Source organism: Ammospiza caudacuta, chromosome 2 (assembly GCF_027887145.1).
Source record: "Ammospiza caudacuta isolate bAmmCau1 chromosome 2, bAmmCau1.pri, whole genome shotgun sequence".
Classification (NCBI taxonomy): domain Eukaryota; kingdom Metazoa; phylum Chordata; class Aves; order Passeriformes; family Passerellidae; genus Ammospiza; species Ammospiza caudacuta.
The window spans coordinates 119,799,897-119,825,973 of NC_080594.1; the positions used below are offsets into that span (position 1 = coordinate 119,799,897).

At 42.8% G+C, this 26,077-nt stretch overlaps 1 protein-coding gene across 2 annotated transcripts in view; it reads right to left on the minus strand.

The window, feature by feature from the left end:
* Window positions 1-604: 604 nt before the first annotated feature.
* The window catches only part of DOP1B (DOP1 leucine zipper like protein B), a 64,194-nt gene continuing 38,721 nt past the window's right edge, over window positions 605-26,077 (minus strand). For both annotated transcript variants that reach the window (XM_058824842.1, XM_058824844.1), the window contains 23 exons: window positions 24,636-24,904; window positions 24,313-24,465; window positions 22,542-22,642; window positions 20,267-20,457; window positions 16,036-17,620; window positions 15,098-15,209; window positions 14,525-14,713; window positions 14,135-14,260; window positions 13,510-13,644; window positions 13,356-13,411; window positions 12,956-13,060; window positions 12,810-12,876; window positions 12,006-12,147; window positions 11,717-11,799; window positions 10,706-10,815; window positions 9,933-10,079; window positions 9,585-9,646; window positions 7,000-7,128; window positions 5,590-5,726; window positions 5,179-5,234; window positions 4,545-4,682; window positions 3,949-4,078; window positions 605-3,253 (listed from right to left, as the gene is read on the minus strand). In XM_058824842.1, coding sequence (XP_058680825.1) covers window positions 2,996-3,253; window positions 3,949-4,078; window positions 4,545-4,682; window positions 5,179-5,234; window positions 5,590-5,726; window positions 7,000-7,128; window positions 9,585-9,646; window positions 9,933-10,079; window positions 10,706-10,815; window positions 11,717-11,799; window positions 12,006-12,147; window positions 12,810-12,876; window positions 12,956-13,060; window positions 13,356-13,411; window positions 13,510-13,644; window positions 14,135-14,260; window positions 14,525-14,713; window positions 15,098-15,209; window positions 16,036-17,620; window positions 20,267-20,457; window positions 22,542-22,642; window positions 24,313-24,465; window positions 24,636-24,904 — 4,481 coding nt within the window. In that variant the 3' untranslated portion in view covers window positions 605-2,995. The remainder of the gene's footprint in view (window positions 3,254-3,948; window positions 4,079-4,544; window positions 4,683-5,178; window positions 5,235-5,589; window positions 5,727-6,999; window positions 7,129-9,584; window positions 9,647-9,932; window positions 10,080-10,705; window positions 10,816-11,716; window positions 11,800-12,005; window positions 12,148-12,809; window positions 12,877-12,955; window positions 13,061-13,355; window positions 13,412-13,509; window positions 13,645-14,134; window positions 14,261-14,524; window positions 14,714-15,097; window positions 15,210-16,035; window positions 17,621-20,266; window positions 20,458-22,541; window positions 22,643-24,312; window positions 24,466-24,635; window positions 24,905-26,077) is intronic.

Consider the following 26,077-nt stretch of genomic DNA (forward strand, 5'->3'; position numbering starts at 1 on the left):
GAAGTTTTCCCTTGGAGATGTGGAAGTTTTCCCTTGGATGAGTGGAAGTTTTCCCTTGGATGTGTGGAAATGTTCCCTTGGATGTGTGGAAACGTTCAGCTGGAGTTGTGCAGCAGCAGCTCCTGATTCCTGGGCAGTCTCTCCCTCCATGCAGGGTCAGTCCACGATCCCTGCAGAGCTCCCTGTGCCAGACGCAGCCCCCAAGGGCAGGACAGGGATGTCAGGGTGACAATCCCAGGGCTGTGCAGGCCAGGGACGCAGGAGGGGGATGAGAGGAGCAGCACAGCCTCTCCCAGGCTCCTGCTGCTGGCATGCACAGCCTCATCCCCTGAGATGGGAATTTCAGCAGGAATTTCCTCCTGGAAAGGTGCTCAGACGTTGGGAAGAGCTGCTCAGGGGAATTTGGAGTCCCCATCCCTGCAGGTGTCACCTGGAGGTGGCACTGAGGGCTCTGGGCTGGGGACCAGGTGCCCACGGGGCACAGCTGGGACCTGATGATCTTGGAGATCTTTTCTGTGCTTGAATCTGGGAGCTTTTCCAGAGTCTGATAAAAATTAGAATTGGTGAGTGAGCAGTGAAGGCAGGTTGAAAAATAAGAACTGCATTTGAAAAGGCATTGCAAAATAACATTTAATATTCATAGAAGAATTACATTCATGTATGGCATGGGATACACAACCATCACTTAATGCTCTACACTTCAAGTCCTGCTGCTCTTCAGCAGTTTTACCTTGGTTGCACCTCCTGATTTTGATTTTTTTCTTTCAGGACAATGAAATCTTTTGGAATATTTCCAGGTCCCCCTTTGAGCACTGTGGCTCTGCTGTATTGGAGCTGAAGTGTCCCAAGGACAAAGCTGAGCTTGGTTAGACTGAAAAGCAAAATCACAGCAAAGCAAAAGCATTTCCTGCCCTGGAAAAGCAGAGGATGTCTGAAGTTCCAGGCAAAAACATTTCCAGATTCCAGATGGCCAGTGAGGCTGTTCTGCTGTGGTGGGAGCAGCTCAGAGCAGGAGAGCTCTGCTGTGGCTCCTCAGGGGATTTATCAGCGGGAGAAAACCAGTTAGTCCCACATGGAACAGTAACAAAGTCATGGAATAAAGGAATCAAATATTCCCCTTTGGGCCTGTGGAACTGTGCTCCTCCAGCACTCAAACAGGACTTTTAGTGAAAGCCCTTTCCTCCTTTTTCACATCTTATTTATAATTATAAAAGATCTGCTTGGATACTAAATCTTAAAGAACTTTTTCTTCTGAAGTGGAAGGATTCTGCAAGTCCCTTAAATGCCTGATGCCACTGAAAGCAAAAAGTTTTCCTAGATTTTAACACCATTTGACAGAATCATGGAATAACAGAATCCTGGAATGGTTTGGGTTGGAGGGGACCTCAAAGCCCACCCAGTGCCACCCCTGCCATGGCAGGGACACCTCCCACTGTCCCCAGTGTCCAGCCTGGCCCTGGGCACTGCCAGGGGTGCAGGGGCAGCCACAGCTGCTCTGGGAATTCCATCCCAGCCAGGAATTCCTGCCCACCCAACCTATCCCAGCTAACCCTGCTCTCCTTTCTCAGCATTTGAAGGGAAATATCCAAGTATGGAATGCAACCAGCAGGAAACTGAAAGTGAAAACACCAAACCGTCCTGAGTATTCAGATTATCCATAGGAATTATTGAAGATGGGTGGGAAATGAACACAAACATTTTAACAATGTCCTGCTCCAACATTCAAGTGATGCTTTCAAAGGGTAACTTTTCACTTGTGCTCATTCCAACAGCATTAGAGACCATTAATAAATTATATTAATAGAAATAATTCACATTCTTAATGACCACACCTCAGTGCACCACTTTCCTTCACTGTAAAAATGCAAAGATTTAAATAAGTTTAGCACAAGCCTCTTGTGCTGTTATTTTTGTCCAGTATTCCAGTGTGAGAGGAAAGGATGTTTCATTATTTTAGTTTATAAACCCAAGATGAAAATCTCATCCATCTGTACCTAAAACTGCAGAGAAGCCTCCCTTGTTGTTGTGGGAGTTTGGGAAAGAGAAATCCTTGACTCCCAACTAAATTTTTCCCATGTCCTTTTTAACTTAGGAAAAGCACTGGGATGATCCCCCTACCTCTCTCACCATCCAGGAACAGCCAAATACATTCTTTTGTACAAAAATGTTCTTACAAAAACAAAAAACAAAGAATATTATTTTCATTTTAGTCAAGCAATTTCTGTTTTTACAGCATTATCTTCATTTAGTTGCATTTTAGAAGCTGCAGCCACCTGAGTCACTGAAAGAACCAAAGTTTTTCATTTAAAAAATATGAATTTAAATATTTTAATCAATTAATTAAAATCAAAATCCCCTCAAGGAATGCTAATTACAAAATGTTCCTGCAGAGGTTTGTGTTTTATGCACATTTCTGATTTGTGAGGAATTGCTAAGCCTGAAGATGCTGCTCTGAAATGACAGCCAGGGCAAAGCTGCAGCTCCTTGCACAATGCTGAGCCTCAGACAATCCATGTGTGGGGAATTTGGGGGATTTTTTTAGAATTTGATCAATTTAGGTCAAATTAGGGGCTTTCACCTCAGGAAATGACTCGCTGCAAACTGACTGTACACTGACATGCAATATTGGATTTTCCTTCCATTTTCCTTCAGGACTCAGTTCCAAAAGCACTTTAAAGTCCTGGAGAACTCCCAGGACAGCTGCTACTTCCACCAAGTCCAAAATATTCTTCCTCTATTTACAAAACATCTTTAATCCTTCCCATGGAAAACAAATAAACCACAGAAACTCTGAGAAATTCCCACCAAACTTCCCTTATTCCCTTATCTCCACAGCAGCTGGAGATCCCTGCTTTTTAACCACCTGAATAATTTGAGAGAAATCCCAAAATGCAGCTGGAAATCCCAAAATGCAGCTGGAAATCTGGGGGGGGGGAAAAAACCAGAATTTCAGCCAAGCTTTCCCCCTGTGGTTAATTCAGGAGTGTCCCAGTGCTCAGCTTTCCATATTTTCCAGGAAATCCAATTCCACACTTTCCTCCAGCTGCTGCAGGAGCCTGCTGCTGCTGCTGCCAGGGGAATGCAGGGGGGCAGCTGCAGAGGGCTGGCAGCTGTGGGGGGCACTGCCAGGGGCTGTGAATGCCCAGCACAGGGTCTGGAAGAAAGGCAGCAGCTGGGTGATGCTGGACACCGAGCGCAGGCTCAGCAGGGGGAATTTGGGATTCCTGGCAGCTCCCTCGGCGTGCTTTGGGTCCTGAAAGGGAAAAAAAAAATAAATAAAAAAATCAGGGATTTATTAAAGGTAAAGGTTGGAAAGGATCTTGAAGATCAAGCAGCTCATCCATGAGTTTTCCGCTGTCCCAGCTGCTCCAAGCTCTGAGCAACCTGGCCTTGGACATTCCAGGGACCTCAAGGCAGCCACGGCTGCTCTGAGCAGCCTTTTCCTCACAGGGAATACCTAAAAATCCCTTCAATAACTTAAAAACTGGCACTGAAGGACAACAACAACAGGCCAAGAGTGGCTGGAAGATTGCCATGAAATAATCCCATTTCCAGACCAAAGGCCTTGAAACCAAGACTCCTGTCTTTCCTTGCTGAGCTCATTTATCTGTTGGAACTCAGAGATTCAGAAATTTTATTTAAAATTTAAAAAAACCCCAAAGCATTTGTTGAAAAATACTTTGCTTCCTTACAGAATTTCTGTCATGGAATGGCTTGGGGTGGGAGGGACATCAAGGATCAGCCAGGTCCAGGGGCAGGGACACCTTCATCCAGCCCAGGCTGCTCCAAACCCCACCCAGCCTGGCCTTGGGCACTGCCAGGGATCCAGCCACGGCTTCTCCTCCTCTTCCTCACAGGAAATATCTAAAAATCCCCCGAATAACTTAAAATCTTGTGTTTGGAAAAGTCAATTAATGGATTAAAAATAAAAAGGAGAAGTTTCTTTACCCCGTATTTCGTCTTGAGCAGGTCCATGATCCTCACGATGTGGGGTTGGCACTCCTGGTGGTTTTCCACCAGCTGGGAGGTGACAGGAGATGCTTCTGTGTCCACCTCTGGCACAAAGGCCCATTTGTACCTGGAATAGATGGGTTGATTCCTTAAAAAGGTGAAAATCCTTGTTTGGATCATGCCTTCTTTAGTGCAGCACTGGTGGTTTCCATAAAAATCTGTCATAAATGTTCTTCTTTGCTATTAATGAATTATTACATTACTAATTTGCCAATATTTAAATACAACCAGCTCCAAAACATTCCCAAGTGTGTGCAGATGGAAAACAACTCCACTTTCTCCTCTCCCAATTTTCCAAGTTCAGGAATCCTAAAGAGGATGGGGAAATCCTCCCACACCACAACCAAATTCTTCTCCCAAATCCCATTTATCACCATAAATTCAATACCACCATATATTCAATTCAATATCCATCACCCTATATCCAATATCAGCACTCCTAAAAGGAACTGAGGAAAGGCAAAAGGAAATCTTGAGGAAAACACTTTTTTTTTTTTTAAGGATAAAGGAGCAGGAAGAGAAGAGGGACTCACATTTGGAAGAGCTGCATCCTGTCAGGGGGGAAGGAAAGTGCAGTGTCCAGGAATTTGCAGGCTGCCAGGTACAGGCACAGCTCCTTGGGCTGGATCTCAGCCCCTGGGCCTTTGGCTTTGCTCATTTTGCTGTTGCACCTGTGTTTAAATTAAAAAAAAAAAGTCCCATTCAAACTCCAATCCACCCAAGGTTTTTCAGTCAGCACAAGAGGAATGCCCACATTTACACAAAGGAGCTCTTGGACAATTATTTTTATTCTGTAGGAGGCTCTTCTACAAGTATTTTTATTTTATTTTTGCTCTGCAGGAGCAAAATAATCTAAAATGTGCCCAAAAAATGGCAGCATCTTAAAAATATTCAACTGCCAACTTAGCATTTATTTCTGTACACAAGTAATACTTAGTAATTATATTTTTAAGCATACCACTGTTTTAGCTGCTAAAAAGAATCTAAATTATGATTTAGCAGTAATAGAAAAATAAAAATGCAATATCAAAATGTCCTGATGGCTCCTCCCTATCCCAGAGAATTAATGAATTAATTTTAAAGAAATCTCTCAAACTCTTCTCCCTACCCCAGGGAATTAATGAAATGAATTAATTTTTTAAAAGTCTCTCAAATGGCAGCTCTTACTTTGCTGGTTCCTCTTCCTCAGTTAATTCTTCCTCCAGCTGTAGAAATGTCTGGATCTTGAAAGAAATAATTATTGAGAAGCTGAAATGTTCACACAACTCAATCCCAACTAAAAGTGATGATTTACATTGAAAAGGAGCCTTTATGACATGTAACAAATGAATAATTCAGGCATGAATTCCATTAACAACACCAAAATTAATCCAAAAGGAATTTCCTAATGGCAATTTAACTTTCCTCCTCCAAATTATCAGACTGATGTAAAACTGTGGAAAAATTTCCAAGCAGGGAAGAGGAAAGAGCTAAACTGGGAAAAGCCACAGGCTGAATTTTTTCAAATGTAATTTTTTTTTTTCAAATGTTTTTTTGAAATATGATTTTTTTTTCAAATGTTCAAAACTTCTTTCTTACCAGTTCTGTGACCATGATTGGCCACAATGAGGTGAGATGCTGAGGGGAAATCCTCAAGAGGAGAACTCTGAAGAAGAGAAACATCTGGGCAGCCACCAGAGAGGTCTGGCCCACGCGGAGGTTCTCAGTCAGGCGTTCTGCAGAAGCATAAAAAGGGGGAAAAGTAAAATAAAATTAGCATTTGAATGAATTTGCGTTGTTTGGGAATTCAGGTGTGGAATCATTGAATGGTTTGGTTTGGAAGGGACATTAAAGATCATCCCCTGCCATGGCAGGGACACCTCCCACTGTCCCCAATGCCCAGCCTGGCCTTGGGCACTGCCAGGGGTGCAGGGGTGGAATTCCATGCCAGCCCTGCCCACCCTGCCAGGGAACAATTCCTCATGGCCAGGATCCCACCCAGCCCTGCCCTCTGGCAGTTTAAGGTCACTCCCTTGTCCTGTCACTCCTTGTGAAAGGTCCCTCTCCACCTTGTGGAAGGTGGCAAAACACAATTGTTATTGGATCATCAGCTTTGGGCTGAGCTCTTTGCCTTGTATTAACTGAGTTGGAATTCATACAAAGCCTGAGTGGGTTTATGGTGCACAAAATGGGATCAAAACTGGCATTTAATGAGCACAACAGCAGGTCAAGAGTGGCTGGAAGATTGCCATGAAATAATCCCAGTTCCAGACCAAAGGTATTGTATTTGCAGGGACTCCTGTGGCAGGGAGGAATGATGGATCTGACTCCATGCTCTCTGAAGGCTGATTTATTATTTTATGACACTATATTATATTAAAGAATGCTATACTAATGGTACTAAAGAATACAGAAAGGATACTTATACAATGTTAAAAAGATAATAATGAAACCTCCTGACTCTCTCCAGAGCCCTGACACAGCTTGGCCCTGGTTGGCCAAAGAGTGAAAACAACTCACATGAAACCAATGGAACAATCACCTGTGGTAAACAATCTCCAAAGGAGTAAATACAGGTGAAGCAAATGAGATAAAAATTGTTTTCTTTTTTCTCTGAGGCCTCTCAGCTTCCCAGAAGAAAAATCCTGGATTAAGGGATTTTTCAGAGGATATGAATATGACACAAAGGCCTTGAAACCAAGATTCCTGTCTTTCCTTGCTCAGGTCATTTTTCTGTTGGAACTCAGAGATTATAAATTTTGTTCAAAATTTAAAAAAAAACAAACCCAAAGCATGCATTGGAAAAGAGGTGACTTTGCCTTCTTACAGAATTTCTGTCATGGAATGGTTTGGGTTGGGAGGGACATCAAAGATCAGCCAGCTCCAGAGGCAGGGACACCTTCATCCAGCCCAGGCTGCTCCCAGCCCCATCCAGGCTGGCCTTGGGCACTGCCAGGGGTTTCTGTGGGATTTGAGCTGCAGCCCAGGGAAGGGCAGGTGGAGGCTCACCCTGGATCAGGGGCAGGTACAGGTGGTACTGGTCCATCTCCCCGCTGAAGACGGCGAACGCCTGGCGCTTCAGCAGCATGGCCTTCTGCTCACAGCTGGGGTACAGCTTCAGGGCACTGCTCTGCATGGCTGCAACACACAGCACGGTTAGACACCCCTCAGGAACTGCCTTTGGGGCTGGCCATCAGCCCTGCATCCTCAAATCTGCCAGAAAAAAAAACTCTCCTGGGTCAGTTATCCACCCCTCAGGAACTGCCTTTGGGGCTGCCCATCAGCCCTGCATCCTCAAATCTGCCAGAAAAAACTCTCCTGGGTCAGTTATCCACCCCTCAGGAACTGCCTTTGGGGCTGGCCATCAGCCCTGCATCCTCAAATCTTCCAAAAAAAAAAACTCTCCTGGGTCAGTTATCCACCCCTCAGGAACTGCCTTTGGGGCTGCCCATCAGCCCTGCATCCTCAAATCTGCCAGAAAAAACTCTCCTGGGTCAGTTATCCACCCCTCAGGAACTGCCTTTGGGGCTGGCCATCAGCCCTGCATCCTCAAATCTTCCAAAAAAAAAAACTCTCCTGGGTCAGTTATCCACCCCTCATGAACTGCCTCCTTTGGGGCTGGCCATCATCCCTGGATACTGAAATCTTCCAGAAAAAACTCTCCTGGGTCAGTTATCCACCCCTCAGGAACTGCCTGCCTTTGGGGCTGGCCATCACCCCTGCATCCTCAAATCTTCCAGAAAAAACCCTGCTGGGTCAGTTATCCACCCCTCAGGAACTGCCTCCTTTGGGGCTGCCCATCAGCCCTGGATACTGAAATCTTCCAGAAAAAAACTCTCCTGGGTCAGTTATCCACCACCCTCAGGAACTGCCTCCTTTGGGGCTGGCCATCACCCCTGGATCCTCAAATCTTCCAGAAAAAACTCTCCTGGGTCAGTTATCCACCCCTCAGGAACTGCCTCCTTTGGGCTGCCCATCATCCCTGGATACTGAAATCTTCCAGAAAAAACTCTCCTGGGTCAGTTATCCACCACCCTCAGGAACTGCCTGCCTTTGGGGCTGGCCATCATCCCTGCATCCTCAAATCTTCCAAAAAAAAAAACTCTCCTGGGTCAGTTATCCACCATCCTCAGGAACTGCCTCCTTTGGGGCTGCCCATCAGCCCTGGATACTGAAATCTTCCAGAAAAAAAAACTCTCCTGGGTCAGTTATCCACCCCTCAGGAACTGCCTGCCTTTGGGGCTGCCCATCAGCCCTGGATCCTCAAATCTTTCAGAAAAAACTCTCCTGGGTCAGTTGTTCACCCCTCAGGAACTGCCTCCTTTGGGCTGGCCATCACCCCTGGATCCTCAAATCTGCCAGAAAAAACTCTCCTGGGTCAGTTATCCACCACCCTCAGGAACTGCCTCCTTTGGGGCTGGCCATCATCCCTGGATACTGAAATCTTCCAGAAAAAACTCTCCTGGGTCAGTTATCCACCACCCTCAGTTATCCACCATCCTCAGGAACTGCCTCCTTTGGGGCTGCCCATCAGCCCTGCATCCTCAAATCTTCCAAAAAAAAAAACTCTCCTGGGTCACTGACCGAGAATTGTAAAAGAAAAAATGCAACTTTGTGATCTCATTTTTCAGCAAGACCCTTCTAAGACAAATCCTTTATTAATAATAGGTTTTTCTTCCCTACAAGTTTCCAAAGACTGTTTTCACAGTTTTAGAAATGATAGCACAAATTGTAATTAAAGTCAGAACCACATTGCTAACTTTAGCAAGTCCAAAATTTGCAGTTATCTATTTACCACTGAAAAAAAATTATCTCAATTGAGCAATGCAAAATTCTGATAATTTACAGTATGCACTGTTGAAATTCCCAAGTGTTTGTTCTGTTCATTACCCAGCTCACAAATTATTACAAGCAAAATTGAGTTTAAAAAAAACCACCTAAATTAAGTGAAGAACCTTTAAATGCAGTAACTCTCTTCACTAATAGCTCTAGCAAAAGTCACAAATCTGTTGGAACTTAGTTAAACCAAACTTGTCACAGCAGCCCCATCCCGTTGGTGTCTGTACATAAACTGCCAGCACACATCACATAATAAAATTTGTCTTGTGTTATAACATAATTATTCTTTTAGAAAGGATGAAAAAGAGACTAAAGGTGCTTGAGGCCAATTTAAGGGGTCCCATCCCACCCTTTCCTCCAGGATTTGTTTTTCCCCACTCTCCTCAAGCCTGAATTAGAGGTCACGGCACAGCAGTGGAAGGTTTGCTGTGCTGCTCATGGCAGACACCTGCAGAGTTTGCCAAAGTCTCCTCCTCAGAAAGGTCACACTTGGACACCTCAAAACTAGAGCAAAATGTGAATGTGGGAACCCAACAGAAGCACCTTTACAGCAAAACCTCCTCTGGTGTGTTTTAGACATGGCCAAAATTCAGATTTAACTCAGCTTTAGCTGGGAATCAAGTTCCCAAAATGGTCAATTATGCATAGTCAGCACTTTATGGATAAATGACTGTAATAAAAATGCACCCAAAGGGCTCAAATGCAAATAGATTTCAAACTGAGGTAGAAATAAATGATCAGCAGCTGATACTTACTCATCAAATCCTTGAACATGGTTTTCTCATGTGTGAGGAGATGATCAATGATGGATCTCCAGCTGCAGGAGAGAAAGAAGGGATTAGATATCCAGGGAAAGCTGAGGTGTGGATTCACCTCAGAAATTATTTGGGTTAAATTTTTCATACAAGGAAACAGTTTCCAGGCAGGATTTGTGTGCAGACTCTTGTCTGGAGCAGAATTAGTGCTGAGACCCATTGTTAACATTATCCCATTCCATAAGAATGCACTAAATGGAATTTTCTTCCCAATGTTACTCTTCTCCTTTAAAGCCTTTCCTTATAAATTCAGAATACAAGCTTGGGGTGCTGCAATTCCATTCTTACTGAGTGCAGGAAGTGTCCATCTGGAAGAAAGATGGATCCATGTACAATTCCAGCACTTCTTTCTTCCAGGCTCTCTTGGTGTAGGCGTATCCACTCAGGGAGCTGAGCAGCTGAGCACCAGCACGGAAACTGGGAACGTTGTAGGCACTGGGGGAGAGCACAGAAATGATCAATATGGGCTTTTTTAAAGTTCCAAAATAGATCCCAGCTCACAAAAGGGTTGGTTTGAATGAGATCTTTAGGAAGGAATTGTTCCCTGGGAGGGTGGGCAGGGATGGGATGGAATTCCCAGAGCAGCTGGGGCTGCTGGATCCTTGGAAATGTCGAAAGCCAGGTTGGACACTGGGGCTGGGAACAGCCTGGGACAGTGGGAGGTGTCCCTGCCATGGCAGGGGTGGCACTGGGTGGGCTTTGAGGTCCCTTCCAACCCAAAACATTCCAGGACTCCATGCCCTGTGTCCCCACTGGATAACATCCATCTCTCCCACATTTGTGAGGAAAAGTAGGAAGGGGATAGGGGGAGATGAAGTTTTTCTGCTTCCTGCTGGATCCTGGGACCTGTGCATGCTCTGCTGCCCATCCCCATCCCCTGACAGGCACAGAAAGGGGAGATCTGAGTAAAACCCAAAATCCCAGGTGGGTCAACCAGAGCTCAAACAACAACAGGTTCAGCTCCCGGGGGAAACACTGCTCAAACCCATTAGAATGGGAACAGAGAATGGAGAAACAAAAAGATGAGGGAGGGAAGATGGCAGGAGCAGGGAGAGACTGGCCTGTGGTTCCTCAGGTAGGGGAACACGAAGTAGAGCAGGCGGGAGATGAGGGGCACGGCCTTGTCCTTCTCGTCACTGCGGTACACCACGTCCAGCAGGGAGGCCAGCGCCTGCACAGGGACACAGAGCTCTGCACACACTGCTGCCACTGCTGCAAGTGTTCCAGCCACGTTCAGGATGGAAATCTGTGCAGTGGAACAGCCCCCAAAAGACTGGCACTCCTGTTTAATGTATCAGGAAAATCCCACTCACAGAACTCACAGAATTCCCAGAATGACCAAGTTGGAAACGACCTTCCAGACCATGGAGTCCAGCCCAGCCCCAACTGAGCCCTGGCCCCCAGTGCCACATCCAGGCTTTGTTAAACACACCCAGGCATGGGGACTCCACCCCCTCCCCGGGCAGCCATTCCAGAACTTTCTCACCCTGGCTGCAAAAACCTTTTCCCTGCTCTCCAGCCTGTATTTCCCCTGGTGCAGCTCGAGGCTGTGTGCTCTGGGTGTGTCAGTGCTGCTGCAGCAAGAGCCCAGCCCCAGGTGAGCACAGGCACCTTTCAGGAGCTGTGCAGAGTGATGGGGGCAGCCCTGAGTCTCCTTTTCTGCAGGCTGAGCACCCCCAGCTCCCTCAGGGCTTCCTCACAGGGTTTGTGTTCCCAGCCCCTCTCCAGCCTCGTTGTCCCCTCTGGATGCACTCAAACATCCCAAGGTCCTTCCTAAATTTGAGGCCATTTCCTCTCCTCCTTTCCCTTGGACACGGCAGCAGAGCCCGACCCCCCCTCAGTGCCCTCATGTCAGGGATTTGTGCAGAGCAATTCACAAAATTCACAAACTTCCCAGAATCCCAGAATGACCAGGTTGGAAGAGACCTCCAAGACCATCGAGTCCCACCAGCCCCAACTGAGCCCTGGCCCCCAGTGCCACATCCAGGCTTTGTCAAGGCACCTTTCAGGAGCTGTGCAGAGTGATAAAATCCTCAGCTTAAAACCCCCACAGATGAGAGGGCCCCACTGACCTCTGCCAGCAGAGAAAGGGCTTGGACACTGTAGATTGAAGGAGCAGAGGCAGAAACCATTGAAGATGGTGCCACTGATGTATCTAAAAAAAGCAAAATAATCGTGTTTTCTCTTCAGACAGGTTTAAATGCTGCTGTTTGTTAATCTGCTGCCCAAACAGAGCATTTATGTGCAAATTGGTGTTACATGAAATATGAAATCATGCAAACCACACATCATCAAACCCCTCATGCTCCTCACTGCCTTCAGCAGAGGACAGGGAGCAGCAGTCAGGGAAAGTCAAGTTACCATTGACATCCTCCGTGTTGAACTCATCTGGTAAAATCTGAGGCTGAGCTTTCACTTCCAAATTCCTGCTCAGCCAACTGGTCTGCTCCAGGGAAGAACCAGCAATGGTCCCCACAGCCTCCAGGATCTTCTGGGTCACCTCCTGTAATGTAACCAAAGTGGCATCAGATATTTAATAGGTATGATTAATTCCCAGGGAAATGAGGAGCTGCAATGAAACCAAATTCAAACAAAGCAAGGCAGAGGCTGTAAAATTACATTTTCTGTCATTTTGTTGGGAAGACTCTGAAGCAGAAGGGGAGATTGAATTTCTTTGTTGGCACATGAAACCCAAACCCAGCCAGGTAAAACCCACCCAGTGTTCAAACTGTGCTGGTGAAATAAGGCAGAACAGGAGGAGGATCCTGCTCTGCTCCTTTCTTTACACAGCTGAGCTCAGAGTCATTCCCACTGCCAAGCCCAGCTGGGAGCTCCAAGGGTTCATTAATTTTCCTAGACAGCTTGGAGATTTCAATGTCCACACACACAACTTGAACTCATGACATCCCACTTGTGTTACCAGCTCAATTCTGAGAAAAATAAAAAAAAAAAACAACAAACCAATCCAGATTTGAAAAGATTTCAAGCATTTGGGACAAAATTCTGTTTGATTCTCGTGTTTGAGTCTGCCCTGTTCACCAGGCCTCAGCCAAAATGTGTGGATGCACATCCAGGCACTCCCCAAACACAGGAATTCAGATCCAAGCACAGATCAGATCATCTCCACTTGTTTAGAACTACAAGGAGAATTTGAACCCTCTGTACCTGCAGGTCTTTCTGGTCCTTTTTGTTCTCCAGGGTGGGTGTCCTTGTCACAAAGTCATTCAGGATGCTGGGGGAGAGCAGAGCACCCTCAGTTAGGAATTACAAGTGTGAAGCCCCAGAGGAACCTCTGCTCTCTGCCACAGTACCTGAGGAGAAGGAAGTGGCCAGGAGGAGCCAAGTTCAGCTGCACTGACTCTCTGAGGAGCCCCAACAAGGGCTGGAAATTCTCCTGCAGGGCTGGGACGGGCAGTCTGCCAAAAAAAATAAAACCAAAGCACACCTGAGTGAAGGTGGAGTTAAGGAAAGGACAAAAACCAACAAATAAGAGGAACTTGGTGGCCTGAAAGCTTTAGGATCAGTGGTGCCCTTCCTGAGTGTCAGTGTGACAGCCCTGGCACTCTGTGTGTGTGTCAACAACCAAGGGACAACACAATTCCTGCAGAGAAACGTTCTGGGACATGGAGATCAAAGGACAGAAAATGGCAATGCTGGCTGTTCCCTCCTTGCAGTCAAACAGAAAATTCTCTTTTAGAAGAACTGAGTTACCTCTGAATGAAAGCAAAACTGAACTGCAGCACTGGGATATCCACCAGAGAGGGTTTCTGAAAAACAAAAGCAAACTCACACTTATTTGTTATCTTCTTTTCTTCTTCCTTTGGTCGTGTAAAAGAGCTGTTTAAAAATGTAGAACATGTCATACCTCCTCCCCCTTGATCTGTGCTGGTTTCTTCACCACCTCTTTGACCAGACACAAGATGGTGTCGATTTTTAGTGTGCTCAGGGCACAAATTAAATCCACCAGAATGAGCTGGGATGCACTGGCCACGGGGAGAATCTGACAAGAGAAAACAAAGCACAACACACACATTTCACAATGAAATGTAAATTACAGAGGAAAATCAAACCCAGCCCTTGCCATTAAAGATCTCCCAACACCTCATGAAACAAACTGGGTTCTGCCCCAGTGAGAGCAGGAAAGGAAAAGTTCTCCCCAGAATAAATAATGATTTCCAGAGAACACAGCTCTCATTTTCTCTGGAAATTGAGCTGATTAATGCTTTAAAATATAATTGGCCAATTGCAATCCAGTATTGAATAAAAAATGGCTTTTACTCTCAGATTTAAACCCACAATGTGGGTTTTATTTGATTATTTATTGAGGTTCAATTGCAGTCCTGATGCTTTTTCTAACTAAGAGGATTTCAGGTTTTTCAGTCCTATTTAAAAAAACCCAAAGAATCTACAAACAGAGCTGAGAACTGACCACATAAATGTAACATTTGCCCTTATATAGGAAAGAAAAAGGTGCTTTTCTTTAGCTTCACCTTGGTTTTACTGTGACTCCTGTGAGGTTTTTTGCTGTTCCACACTGCTGCAGTTGCTGCCATCAGCTGGATTCCAAGGTGTGCTGTCAAGGGATTCAGGAAATCCAATATTTTTGTTCTTAATGTCTGTAAAAGGAGGAAAAGAGTTATTAATGTCAGGCAAAGATCAGCTCCTGGTTTATAAAATATTATTTCTTTTTCTAGGATATACAGAAAATATGGTATGTTCAATTCCCAGGGAAATAAGGAGCTGCAGTGAAACCAAATCCCATGTAAAAATAAAAGTTTAAAACCAGTAAAAATAAGAGAACAATAAAAGAACTCAATGTAAAATGCACCGAGGGGGATGAGGAGCTAAAAAAAAAATCAGGATTTTAAAAGAGCTCCTGCCTTGGTTGCTTTGAAGTAGACTGAAGAGGAGCCTTTAGTTGTCCCAAAGAAGTCAGTTGGTCTTTTTTGGGAGTCTTCCCTCTTGATGACCCCCCAGAGCAGGCTCATGGTGTTCATAATCCTGGGCAGCTCCTCCAGGATGGCATTCCTGGCATTCCTCAGGTTGGCAGGTTCAGCTGAACAGGATGACTGGGAGGAAAAAAACCCCAAAATATCAATTTAAAATAATGTCCTATGCACAAGAGCCTAAAAATTGTAGGGAAAACATCAAAACATTATAAACCCAAACATTGTAAACACAAAACATTATAAACCCAAAAGGAAATAAACCAGTTTGTAAAGGATAGAGGACTGATATTTGCATCACCAAGATCTTTGAGAACAATGACTTAAAATTCACTTTGCAGGCTGCAAATTCAGAAAAACTGAGCTCAGTCCTTTCCCTTTGAGTCAGTTCAGATCTTTGGGAGTGCTCTGAGGCCTCTCCAAGGTTATTTCCTTGTACAATTCCCCGTTTCTGTTCACCTGGCAGGGAAGGGGATGTGGCTCTGCTGTCAGGGGGTTCCCATGTACCTTTTTTGTTGGATGGGGATGATCCAGAAGGCAGAAGTGCCCGATGGTTGTCAGCCCTTCCAGAAGGGTCAGGGGGTAATCAGGAGTCACATTTTCTCTTTTAGAAGTGAAGCTTTGGGAGGGAAGAAAAAAACCCAAACATGTTAATAAGGCAAGTGGCATTTTCTTGATTAAAAATTCCTGTTTCTATTCCACAGCTAAAACTGGAGGGAGTATTAGGAATATTAGGTCAGGAATATGAAAATGAAGGGATCCATAAATCTGGGAGCTTTTATACTTGGATGGAAGGCAGAGGGAGCCAGGAAATATCAGAGCTGCTGCTGCTCCTCTCTCCTCTCTTCCTCCAGGTGCAGCAAGAATTAAGGATCAAACTCTGGGAGCCACAGTGCTGACCCAGGGAGTTCCTACACATTCCCAGCTCCGTGGAAAGGAGAATTAAAGGAATAACAAATCCCCCCTTGTCATAGACACATTTTTTGAAAAATCCTTTCCTTAGGATTTTTTCCTCCTGAGAAGCTGGAGGCCTCAGGAATAAAATGTAAACAATGATTATCTGCTGCTGTGGAATGCAACAGGTGCATCTGGGATTGGCCTCATGTGGTTGTTTCTGATTAATGGCCAATCACAGCCAGCTGGCTCAGACTCTCTGAAACACAAGCCTTTGTTACTGATTCCATTCTTTTTCTATTCTTAGCCAGCCTTCTGATGAAATCCTTTCTTCTATTCTTTTAGTATAGTTTATATATCATAATAAATATATATATCATAAAAATTATATAAATATATAAATAAATATAAATATATATGATAAATAAAAATATATATGATAAATATATATCATAATAAATCAAGCTTTCTGAAACATGGAGTCAGATCCTCATCTCTTCCCTCTTCCTCAGACCCCTGTGAACACGGTCACAGCCCCTGGTGGCTCTTACCTGGCTGATGTTTTGGCAGAAGTCTTCACAGCTTCATTCTCATACTGCTTGACAAGCTCATCCAGGTTTTTACAGATCTGCACCACAAATGGGGCCACGGTCCAGCCCAAGGACTTCCCAAAGTAGGGCAGGGAGCTGGTGACCAAGGCCACCCACGTGGGGTGCATCCCATGGCCGTACTCGGGCTGGAGCCCCCTCACCACGGCAGAGACAAACAAGCCCTGCGAGGTGATGGGGTGTGGGTACACGTACTGCATGGCCCCAATGGCCTGCTGGAAGTTCAGAGCCTGCTGCCACTCCTTGGACAGGTCTGGCTGGTTCTCCTGCTCCTCAGGCCTCTGGCCAAGGTGGTGCTCCAGGACAATCAACACCTGCAGCAGCTTCAGCAGCTCAATCTGGAGAGGGTGCTCGCTCCAGATCTGATCGTGGCCAAAATTGATGAGGCTCTCCTGGAAGATCTCCTGCTCCTGGGGGTTGGTGCCACCAGCCAGCAGCTGGTAGCGCTTGTGGCTGACGTACATGGAGGCCGAGAGCGAGAGCAGCACCAGCTCCTGCACCTGGCACCGGCCCAGCAGCTCCCGGATCAGCTCCACGCTCCTGGGCTCGCCCGCCTTGGCCGTGCTGGCCAGCTGGGCCATCATCCTGATGAGCACCTCCACGCTCTTGACCTGCACGTCCCTGTTGGCCAGCAGGTCCCTGTGGCTCAGGGGCAGGCAGCACGGGTAGTAGGAGCGCAGGAAGCGCAGGCACAGCGAGGTGAGCAGCTCGATCAGCAGCGAGTGCGGGCACGCCGCGGGAGACTGAGGCTGCAGCTTCCCGTAGAAACTCTGCCCTACCAGAGCTTCCTGGTGGCGAGCCAAGAGGTTGTAGATGAGGTTCAGGTGTGCTGTGGAGCTGGTGTCCACGCTGGTGGTGGCCACAGCCTCCATGAACTCCTTGGGGTTGGTTTTGAGCACGGCCTCCAGCACGGAGAAGGCGTAGAGCACCCGCCGGGAGTCGTAGGGCTGCAGGTACAGCAGGGTGTGCTTGAACAGGGCCTCTGCCATCTCCTGCTTCTCCTTCTGCTGCCTCAGCAGCCTGCTCTGGGCCATCTCCTGCAGCTCCAGCTCCATCTCCTCGTCACTGGACAGAGACTCCGAGGCCTGAGTCCTCTCGGAGTCGGCCCTGACGAGGTCGAGCCCCGCGCCGGACCTGGAGCTCTCGGAGGCGCTGAGGGAGTTCCCGTGCCCTGGGGCCTCTCTGCCATCGGCTGCAGCCTCCCTGTCCTCGCTGCTCACCTCCTGCAGCTCCAGGGAAGGGGACAAGGAGGAGGTGTTGTCACTGTCGTGGCCCGTGCTGGTGTCTGCAGACTCCGTGTGCTCGCTGTTGTCCTGGTCGCCCTCGGTGTCCTGGGAAGAGCCATCGTTGTCAGGCTGCTCGGCTTTCAGCTCTGCTTTCTCTGGATCAGTTTCCACTTCTGCCCAAATCGCTTCTCTGTCCACAGCAGTGAACTGGCTCAAGGGAAGGTTTTCCTCAGAATTGCTCTCAGAGATGCCAGACTCTTTCAGAGGGGCCTTTTTCTTGCAAAGCCAATCACGAACATAGTCTGAAAAAAAGATTTTTTTCATTTGATTTCTATTTCACACATAAAATTATATCACAGTTTGGCTTAGCAGTTATCTTTAAGAGTCATTTAGTCAACACATCATGCTTTATATTCAATAAATAATGTTTTTAAAAGTTTAAAAAGCTACTTTGCTCCACTCCAGTATTAATTGTGATGAGTGAGGCTAAAAAAATGGACAAGAATTATACTTAAGGCAATATTAAAGTGGTTTAAGAGCAGTGCTAACCTCCTGCAAAAAGAACAGGATCAAAACATTAAGCACTTTTAGGCTGAGACACCCTAAGAGAAACAGTTGCCTTTTTTTATGCTTCCTGAATATTAAATATTTGAGGAGATCAGGAGGGCAATGAAAAGGATCGCAACAGAGGGATTGATTAATTAATTAATTAAAGGGCTAATGTTTTCCTTGATTAAATGCTGTGGAACAAGGAAGGAATAGATGAGGTCTGTGTTTCTATAGCAGCCCTGTGGATGCTTTAATTGTGTGACATTTATTTGTCAACTGACACCAAGAAATGATGCTGAAAGCACAGCCTGGTGACAGGCACAGGACGGGGGACAGGAGACAGAAAATGTGACAGTGATAGTGCAAGAGTGACAATAATATAGTATAATAAAGAAATTAATTAGCCTTTTGATATCCATGGAGCCCTCCCCATCATTTCTCCCTGCCACGGGAGTGCCTGCTTTTCCAACAGGCCCAGTGGTTCCTGGGGACGTATATAGTAATATAGTATTATATATATATATATAAATATTATATATTTTTATATTTTATATATTATATCTATATCTAGATAGATAGATAGATAGATAGATAGATAGATAGATATAGATATAGTATAATTAAGTAATTAATTAGCCTTCTGATATCAATGGAGTCTGCCTCATCATTTCTCCCTGCCATGGGGGTCACCTGCTTTTACAACAGGCCCAGTGGAACCTCAGGAGGTATGCAGTAATATAGTATTTTATATATATATATACGCACACACATATATATATAGTATATATATATATATATATATACACACAGTATATATAGTATATAGTATATATATATACTATATAGTATATAGTGTATATATATAATAATTTATACATATTATAATATACTATATATTATGTATATAGTATCATAAATAATATAGTATAATAAATAGTATTATATAATATATATACTATATACTATTTATACTATATGTACTATCTACTACATATACTATTTATATAGTAATAATATAATATAATATAATATAATATAATATAATATAATATAATATAATATAATATAATATATAATCTAGTATAATAAACTAATTAATTAGCCTTCTGATACCAATGGAGTCCTCCTCATCATTTCTCCCTGCCCTGGGGTTGGACTACTTTTCCACCAGGCCCAGCAGGACCTGGGGAGGTATGTAGTAATATAGTATTTTTTATATATATATAAATAAATAAATAAATAAATAAATATATGTATGTATATATATATGTATGTATATATATATGTATGTGTATATATGTAATATATATGTATATTATATATGTATATATATAGAGTATATATATAATATAGTATATAGCGTGTGCATATATATATGTGTGAGTGTGTGTGTGTATATATAGAGTACATATATAATATATATTATATATATGCTATACAGTATATATATGCTATATAGAATATATAGTGTATATATAGGTCTATAGTATAAGTATATATATAGAGTATATATATAATATAGTATATAGCGTGTGCATATATATATGTGTGAGTGTGTGTGTGTATATATAGAGTACATATATAATATATATTATATATATGCTATACAGTATATATATGCTATATAGAATATATAGTGTATATATAGGTCTATAGTATAAGTATATATATAGAGTATATATACTATATAGTATATAGCGTGTGCATATATATATGTGTGTGTGTGTGTATATATAGAGTACATATATAATATATATTATATATATGCTATACAGTATATATATGCTATATAGTATATATAGTGTATATATAGGTCTATAGTATAAGTATATATATAGAGTATATATACTATATAGTATATAGCGTGTGCATATGTGTATATGTGTGAGTGTGTGTGTGTATATATAGAGTACATATATAATATATATTATATATATGCTATACAGTATATATATGCTATATAGAATATATAGTGTATATATAGGTCTATAGTATAAGTATATATATAGAGTATATATACTATATAGTATATAGCGTGTGCATATATATATGTGTGAGTGTGTGTGTGTATATATAGAGTACATATATAATATATATTATATATATGCTATACAGTATATATATGCTATATAGTATATACTATATAGTATATATAGTGTATATATAGGTCTATAGTATAATAAAGAATATAGTATAATAAATATAACATAGTATAATAAATTGCATAATATTATATATATATAATATATATATGCTATATACTATTTATACTCTCTCTACACAAGTACTATAATACAGTATAATAAATAATGTAGCATAATAAAGTATATCCTTAGCCTTCTGGTATCCATGGAGTCCTCCTCATCACCTCTCCGTTCCACAGGGATCCCCTTTGGTACCTGTGGAGGCGCCGCGGCCGAGGCAGCCCAGGGCGGTGCGCTGGGTGCGCGGGTGCAGCAGCAGCAGCAGCACGGGCTCCAGGATCCGCGCCACGTCGCTCAGGGACAGCGCCCGCAGCAGCCAGCCCTGCGCCGCCGCCCCGATGGCCCCGTCCGAGCACGTCAGGCTGTCCAGCACCACGAACAGGGACCTGTGGGGATGGGGGGATGCCTCAGCACTGCTGGGAGCCGCTGCGGAAATCTCCCAGAAATTCTGATTTAGGTGAAACGGACGTCTTTGAGTTAAGTGTCTAGTTTGCACACGCTGCTGTTTGGTCTGACTGCCTGTTCTCACAAAAAGCCTACGCTCGGAGAAACTGCTACAGCCCGAGGACAGAGATAAGGGAGGGCACTTGAACTCTGAAACAGACAGAGGCTGCTGTGGGAAACAGGGCAGGATCACCCACGAGTTCTTTCTGATACGAAAAAATTATTAGCAAATGTCACATGAAATCAGTGGAATGAATATGCATGAACCTATTGAATATGCATGAACCTATTGTGAAATTGCATGCATATGGATTTGAGAGGGAGATAAAAAAGGATCTGGAGTTCCCAGAGGCAGCATGTCCTATTAAGAAGAATAAACATAAACATAAACACAAACACAATAATAATATTCATGTAATAAATACACCAGCTTTACAACTTTCACAAAAGTTGTGGAGTTTGTTTGTTTCCCCACATCAGCAGCTGTTCTGGTTTTTAAATCCCATACTGCCTTGATGTGAGGAATGGATTTCTCACACTTTAGTGCATGGATTCTTACACATTATTTTATAGATCAGTGGGTGGATTCTTACAAATCCATTCTTACAAATCTTACAATGCATTCTTACAAATCCATTTCTCACACATTAGTGCATAACTCTGAACTCCTTATAAAGTGTTAGTTACTGTTGATGCCTTAAGGTTTAGCTTTCATTTATTTCAGATTTTGTACTGCTTATATAACTCTGAACTTCATATGAAGTGTTAGCAAGTTCTCCTCAGAGTTCAGTCACACAAAACAATCCTTTTCCAGGCCCAAAAAGACACAAACAGCAGCAAATTGAGGAGAGCAAACTGGAAGGGTGGGACTGCATAACCTGGAGCTGTAATTGGACAATTAACCCCAACATGGAAATGGACCAAACCCTATAAAAGTGAGAAAACTCCTGACCCCAGGCCCATCTTGGGTCCATCTTGGGTCCATCTTGGGTGTAGCCTCAGCTGGGCTCTTGCACTGCCCAAGGTGTATCTTTTAAAGGCCTTTTAAATAAATCCCTACTTTATTCCTTTAACACTGCCCTGCCTCTGTTCCAGGCAGCCTTTAAGGCATCACTGTCTCCACATTTTGGTCAGACCAAACAATCCCCCCAGGCCTGAGATCCAGGGACACCCCACAGCCTCAGGCCCTGAAAATACAAACAAAAGTGAATTGGGGGGAGCAAACTGGGCGTGAAGGACTTCATTACCTGAAGCTGTAACTGGAGAATTAACCCCTGGTATGTAAATGACCAAACTGATAATTGTGTGAAACTCTGGTGAGCATTGTCCAGCTTGGGTGAGGCCTCTGGGGGCTTCTGAGTGCCCCAGGTGTATCTGGGGAGCCTTTAATGAATACCTGCTCTAATTCTCTTCATCTTGGCTAGCCTCTGCTCTAGGGAGCCACTCCCAGGCATCACCAGCACCAAGGACAGCTGAAATCCCTAAAATAAGTTAAATCAAGCAATAAAATCCTGGCAGGGAACACACCCAGAGCGTGCTCAATGGCTGAGGTCTGCTCCAACAGCTTTGGCCAAGCAGCTTTTCCTGGACTGAGTTCAGGAATTGTACAAGCAAGGCCACACAAATCCTCCCACTTTTCAAGTTCTTTTCCATATTTATTTGCTTTTATCTCATTTTATCCCATAGGAAGTAAAGCTAAACTAAGATTTTTATTTTTACAAGGAGCTGGTGTTATTTTCTTTGGAAGGCAAATTTAATTCACTCCAAGATTTAAAAAAAAAGTGCTCTCCAGAAAAGCTCCTTCTCCTTTATGAAGCTCTTTCTATTTTTACAGCAACTTCCTTCACCCAGAAAAACCACAGAGTATATGCAGAGTGTCCTGCAAAGATAAACTCCAAGGAAGTGGAAAATGTTCTTTTTGTTCATTTTTTTTTATGCTCCCTAGAGAGAACTCCTCCCCACCTCAGAAAAGAGAATAAAGCATGATACAAATAAATATAAAAAACGCAAATGGAAGTGGAAATACCTATCAAAGGAGCGATTGTGGGAGGTCACTCTGCTGCCCTGGATCTCCCTGGTCAGGTGCCACATGACAGAGAATCTGAACAGAGCTTCCAGCCTTGTCCCCTTGGCAAGGAAAAAAAGGAGATTTAGGGAGGTTTCTAAGTTGAAACAAAATTGGAATACATTGGTTATTGGTGGGAAGCTTTAAAAATGTTTGCAAACTTCTATGTTGCAAAATTGCAAGGACAGGAGAACAATAGCAAAGACTGGTTAAAGTTTTATTGTGCAAAACGTTCTGTCAGCTGTTAAAGAAATGTGCTGTCATTGTATTAGGGAAGGAAAATAATAACTAGCTCACTTAGAATACAGCTTATTGTGAGATCAAATACTATAAAATCAAGCTAAAATAAAGTGATTTTACAGATATTGGTAGAGCTGGGGCAGTGGGAAATGGTGACAAAAACTACAGGATTTGTGCTTGAACTAAAAACCCCAGCTAATATCTAGGGCTAGATTTTGTATCCAGGGATTAAGCCCAGCACTAATCCCACGCTGAACAAATCCCAGGGAATTGTAAAAGCATGGACAGAGCCTGTCAGACTCTTGGAAAACATAACAACTATAAAAAACCATTCCTCCACATTGCTAACAATTCATTCTAAATCCCTTGAATAAATAAAGCATTTAATCCACATTCCTTCCTAAACATCCTTTAAACACCAAAAATGAAAAAATCCTTAGCTCTATAAAAATAAATGTTTAGATCAAATTCAACATTTTTATACTTAAAATATAAACATATATTATAAAAATCTATAATATAAATACAAAATAAAGATATAAAGTAAATAAATATAATAATATAAATAAATATATAAATATTTAAGCAATTAAAATGTAATATTGTATATATTATTATATTATATATTATTATATTATATATTATATATTATATATTATATATTATATATTATATATTATATTATAGCACATATCACATTATATCACATTATCTCATATTACATTACATTATATTATATTATAGCACATAATATCATATAATGTTATGTTACATATTATGTTATGTTATGTTATGTTATATTATATTATGTGATATGATATGATATCATATTATATTATTTTAATTATATCATATCATATTATCTTATGTTATATATATAATGTTTTATATTATATTATTATTATTATATTATATTATATTATATTATATTATATTATATTACATTACATTACATTGCATTATATTATATTATATCACATTCCATTATATCACATTATATTATATCATACCATATTATATCACATTATATAATATATCATATTATGTTATGTTATGTTATATTATGTTATATTATGTTATATTATATTATATTATATTATATTATATTATATTACATTACATTATATTACATTATATTACATTACATTGCATTATATTATATTACATTATATTACATTATATCACATTATATTATATCATACCATATTATATCACATTATATAATATATCATATTATGTTATATTATGTTATATTATGTTATATTATGTTATATTATATTATATTATATTATATTATATTATATTATATTATATTATATTATATTATATTATATTATATTATATTATATTATATTTTTCTCTAAAAATTTTTTTTCTCTTTCTCTGAGAACATTTTTTTCTCTTTCTCTTTCTCTCCCTGCCATTGCCCAGAAACACCCCAGGGCTGTTGTGCCTGCTCTCCCTGAACGAGCTGCAGCTGCTCAGCACCTACTTTGTCGCGGTGCAGCAGGGCCTGGCAGATGATGTCCTCACAGATGTTGGCTGAGGGAGCCAGGCAGTGCAGTCTGTAGAACAATTCCACACAGGCAATGTGGTGCTCCCGAGTCTCCTTGTTCAGCTGATTCCACAGCACACAGGCAACTCTCTAGGGAAAAAGAGCAAACAACTAAATATAAATATATTCATAATTATATTCCTAAAAACAGCCATTTCCTTCCTGGCTTCCTGTTACCAGAAAGAATTCCCAAACTGCCTCAGAATCCCAGGATTCAATGAATTAGCTGGGCAGTAAAAAAAGGAAAAGAAAACGGACACCTGGTAGAAATCTGTTTTCTCTGAGATCATCTTCAGCACTGCAGGAGCAATGGGAGGAAGGGTGACCATCTGCAGCTTGCCAAGGAAAGGGTTGTGGCCAGACACTTTGTACCTCTTCATCCTGTCCTCAATCACCAGGGCCAGGGACTGGGAGTGGTTGATGACCTCCAGGAGGGTGAAGATGGACACGTTCTGCACGTAGCAGTCATTGACACAGCAGCAGATTGTCATCAGGGACTTCAGCCACAGGGGGAAGCTGGGGTCACCTCCTGCTCACAGGGGAAGGGACAGAAAGGGTTTGGAACTATTAGAACCCTGGATGCTGAGAATTTTAGATTTTCTGTGCTGCCAGGCACTGAGCCCAAGAGAACACTGCATTGACCTGAGGCCCTGGAGAAGCTTCCAAAATTCAATAATAAAACTGAGATTAAAGGTGTGGAGTTTGAACAAAAGTGTGTGATCTCACAGGGTGGGAAACTCAGAGTTGAAGGGTTTAGAATACAGGAATAGATAGAAAGCAAGATGGAGGTTTTGGGGTGGAGGCTGCTCCTTCTTCTCCACCTTCTTGTCCATGGAAAAACAAAGGAAAAGAAAATGGACACCTGGTAGAAATCTGTTTTCTTTGAGATCATCTTCAGGACTACAGGAGCAATGGGAGGAAGGGTGACCATCTGCAGCTTGGGTGGTTTTGTGTCATTGGATAAAAAAGTCCCCATTGCGGGCACGGGTGGTTGGGTATTGGGTTAAAAGTGAAAATAATTGAGGTGTCATTTCTCAATTGGACAGTTTATCCTTCAAAGGCCTTGGAGAGAGAGACAGGGCTCCATTTTTAGTTTGTTGGAGTGAAGTGCTGCAGGGCTCAGGGTTTGTGAGACTGTGACAGAGATAAGAACTGATAAACATCTGAATCCCAACAAGAAATACCCTCCCACACATTTAATCTTGACCCTGGCAGAAAAAAGAAGCAAAAGAATGCACATGAAACAACCTCAGGGTTGTGGCCATACTCCCAAAATCCTTTCAGCAAGGTGACAGGACCAAAATGACTGCCCAGATCCTGTCACCAACAGCTCATGGAATCACAGCAGGTTTGGATTGGAAGGGACCTTGGAGATAGCAGGGACACCTTCCACTGTTCCAGAGGGTTCCGAGTCTGGCCTGGAACACTTCCAGGGATAAGGCAGCCACAACCTCTCCATGCTTTCCCTACTTCTCCCAGCAGAAAGCTCTTGCAGGACCCCAAAAGCTCCAGGATTTCTGTTTTACCCTTTATGTTTATTCCCAACCCAATAATATATAATATTCCCAATAAATATTCCCAATTAATACGTTGATTATTTAGAGCTGCTGGTTTGTTTTCCAGCTGCCATTGTCACAAAGAGCTCCAGAGTGCTCAGGATCCATGGATGCTCCTCTAGTAGCACTGAGGCCCCTCCTTTCAG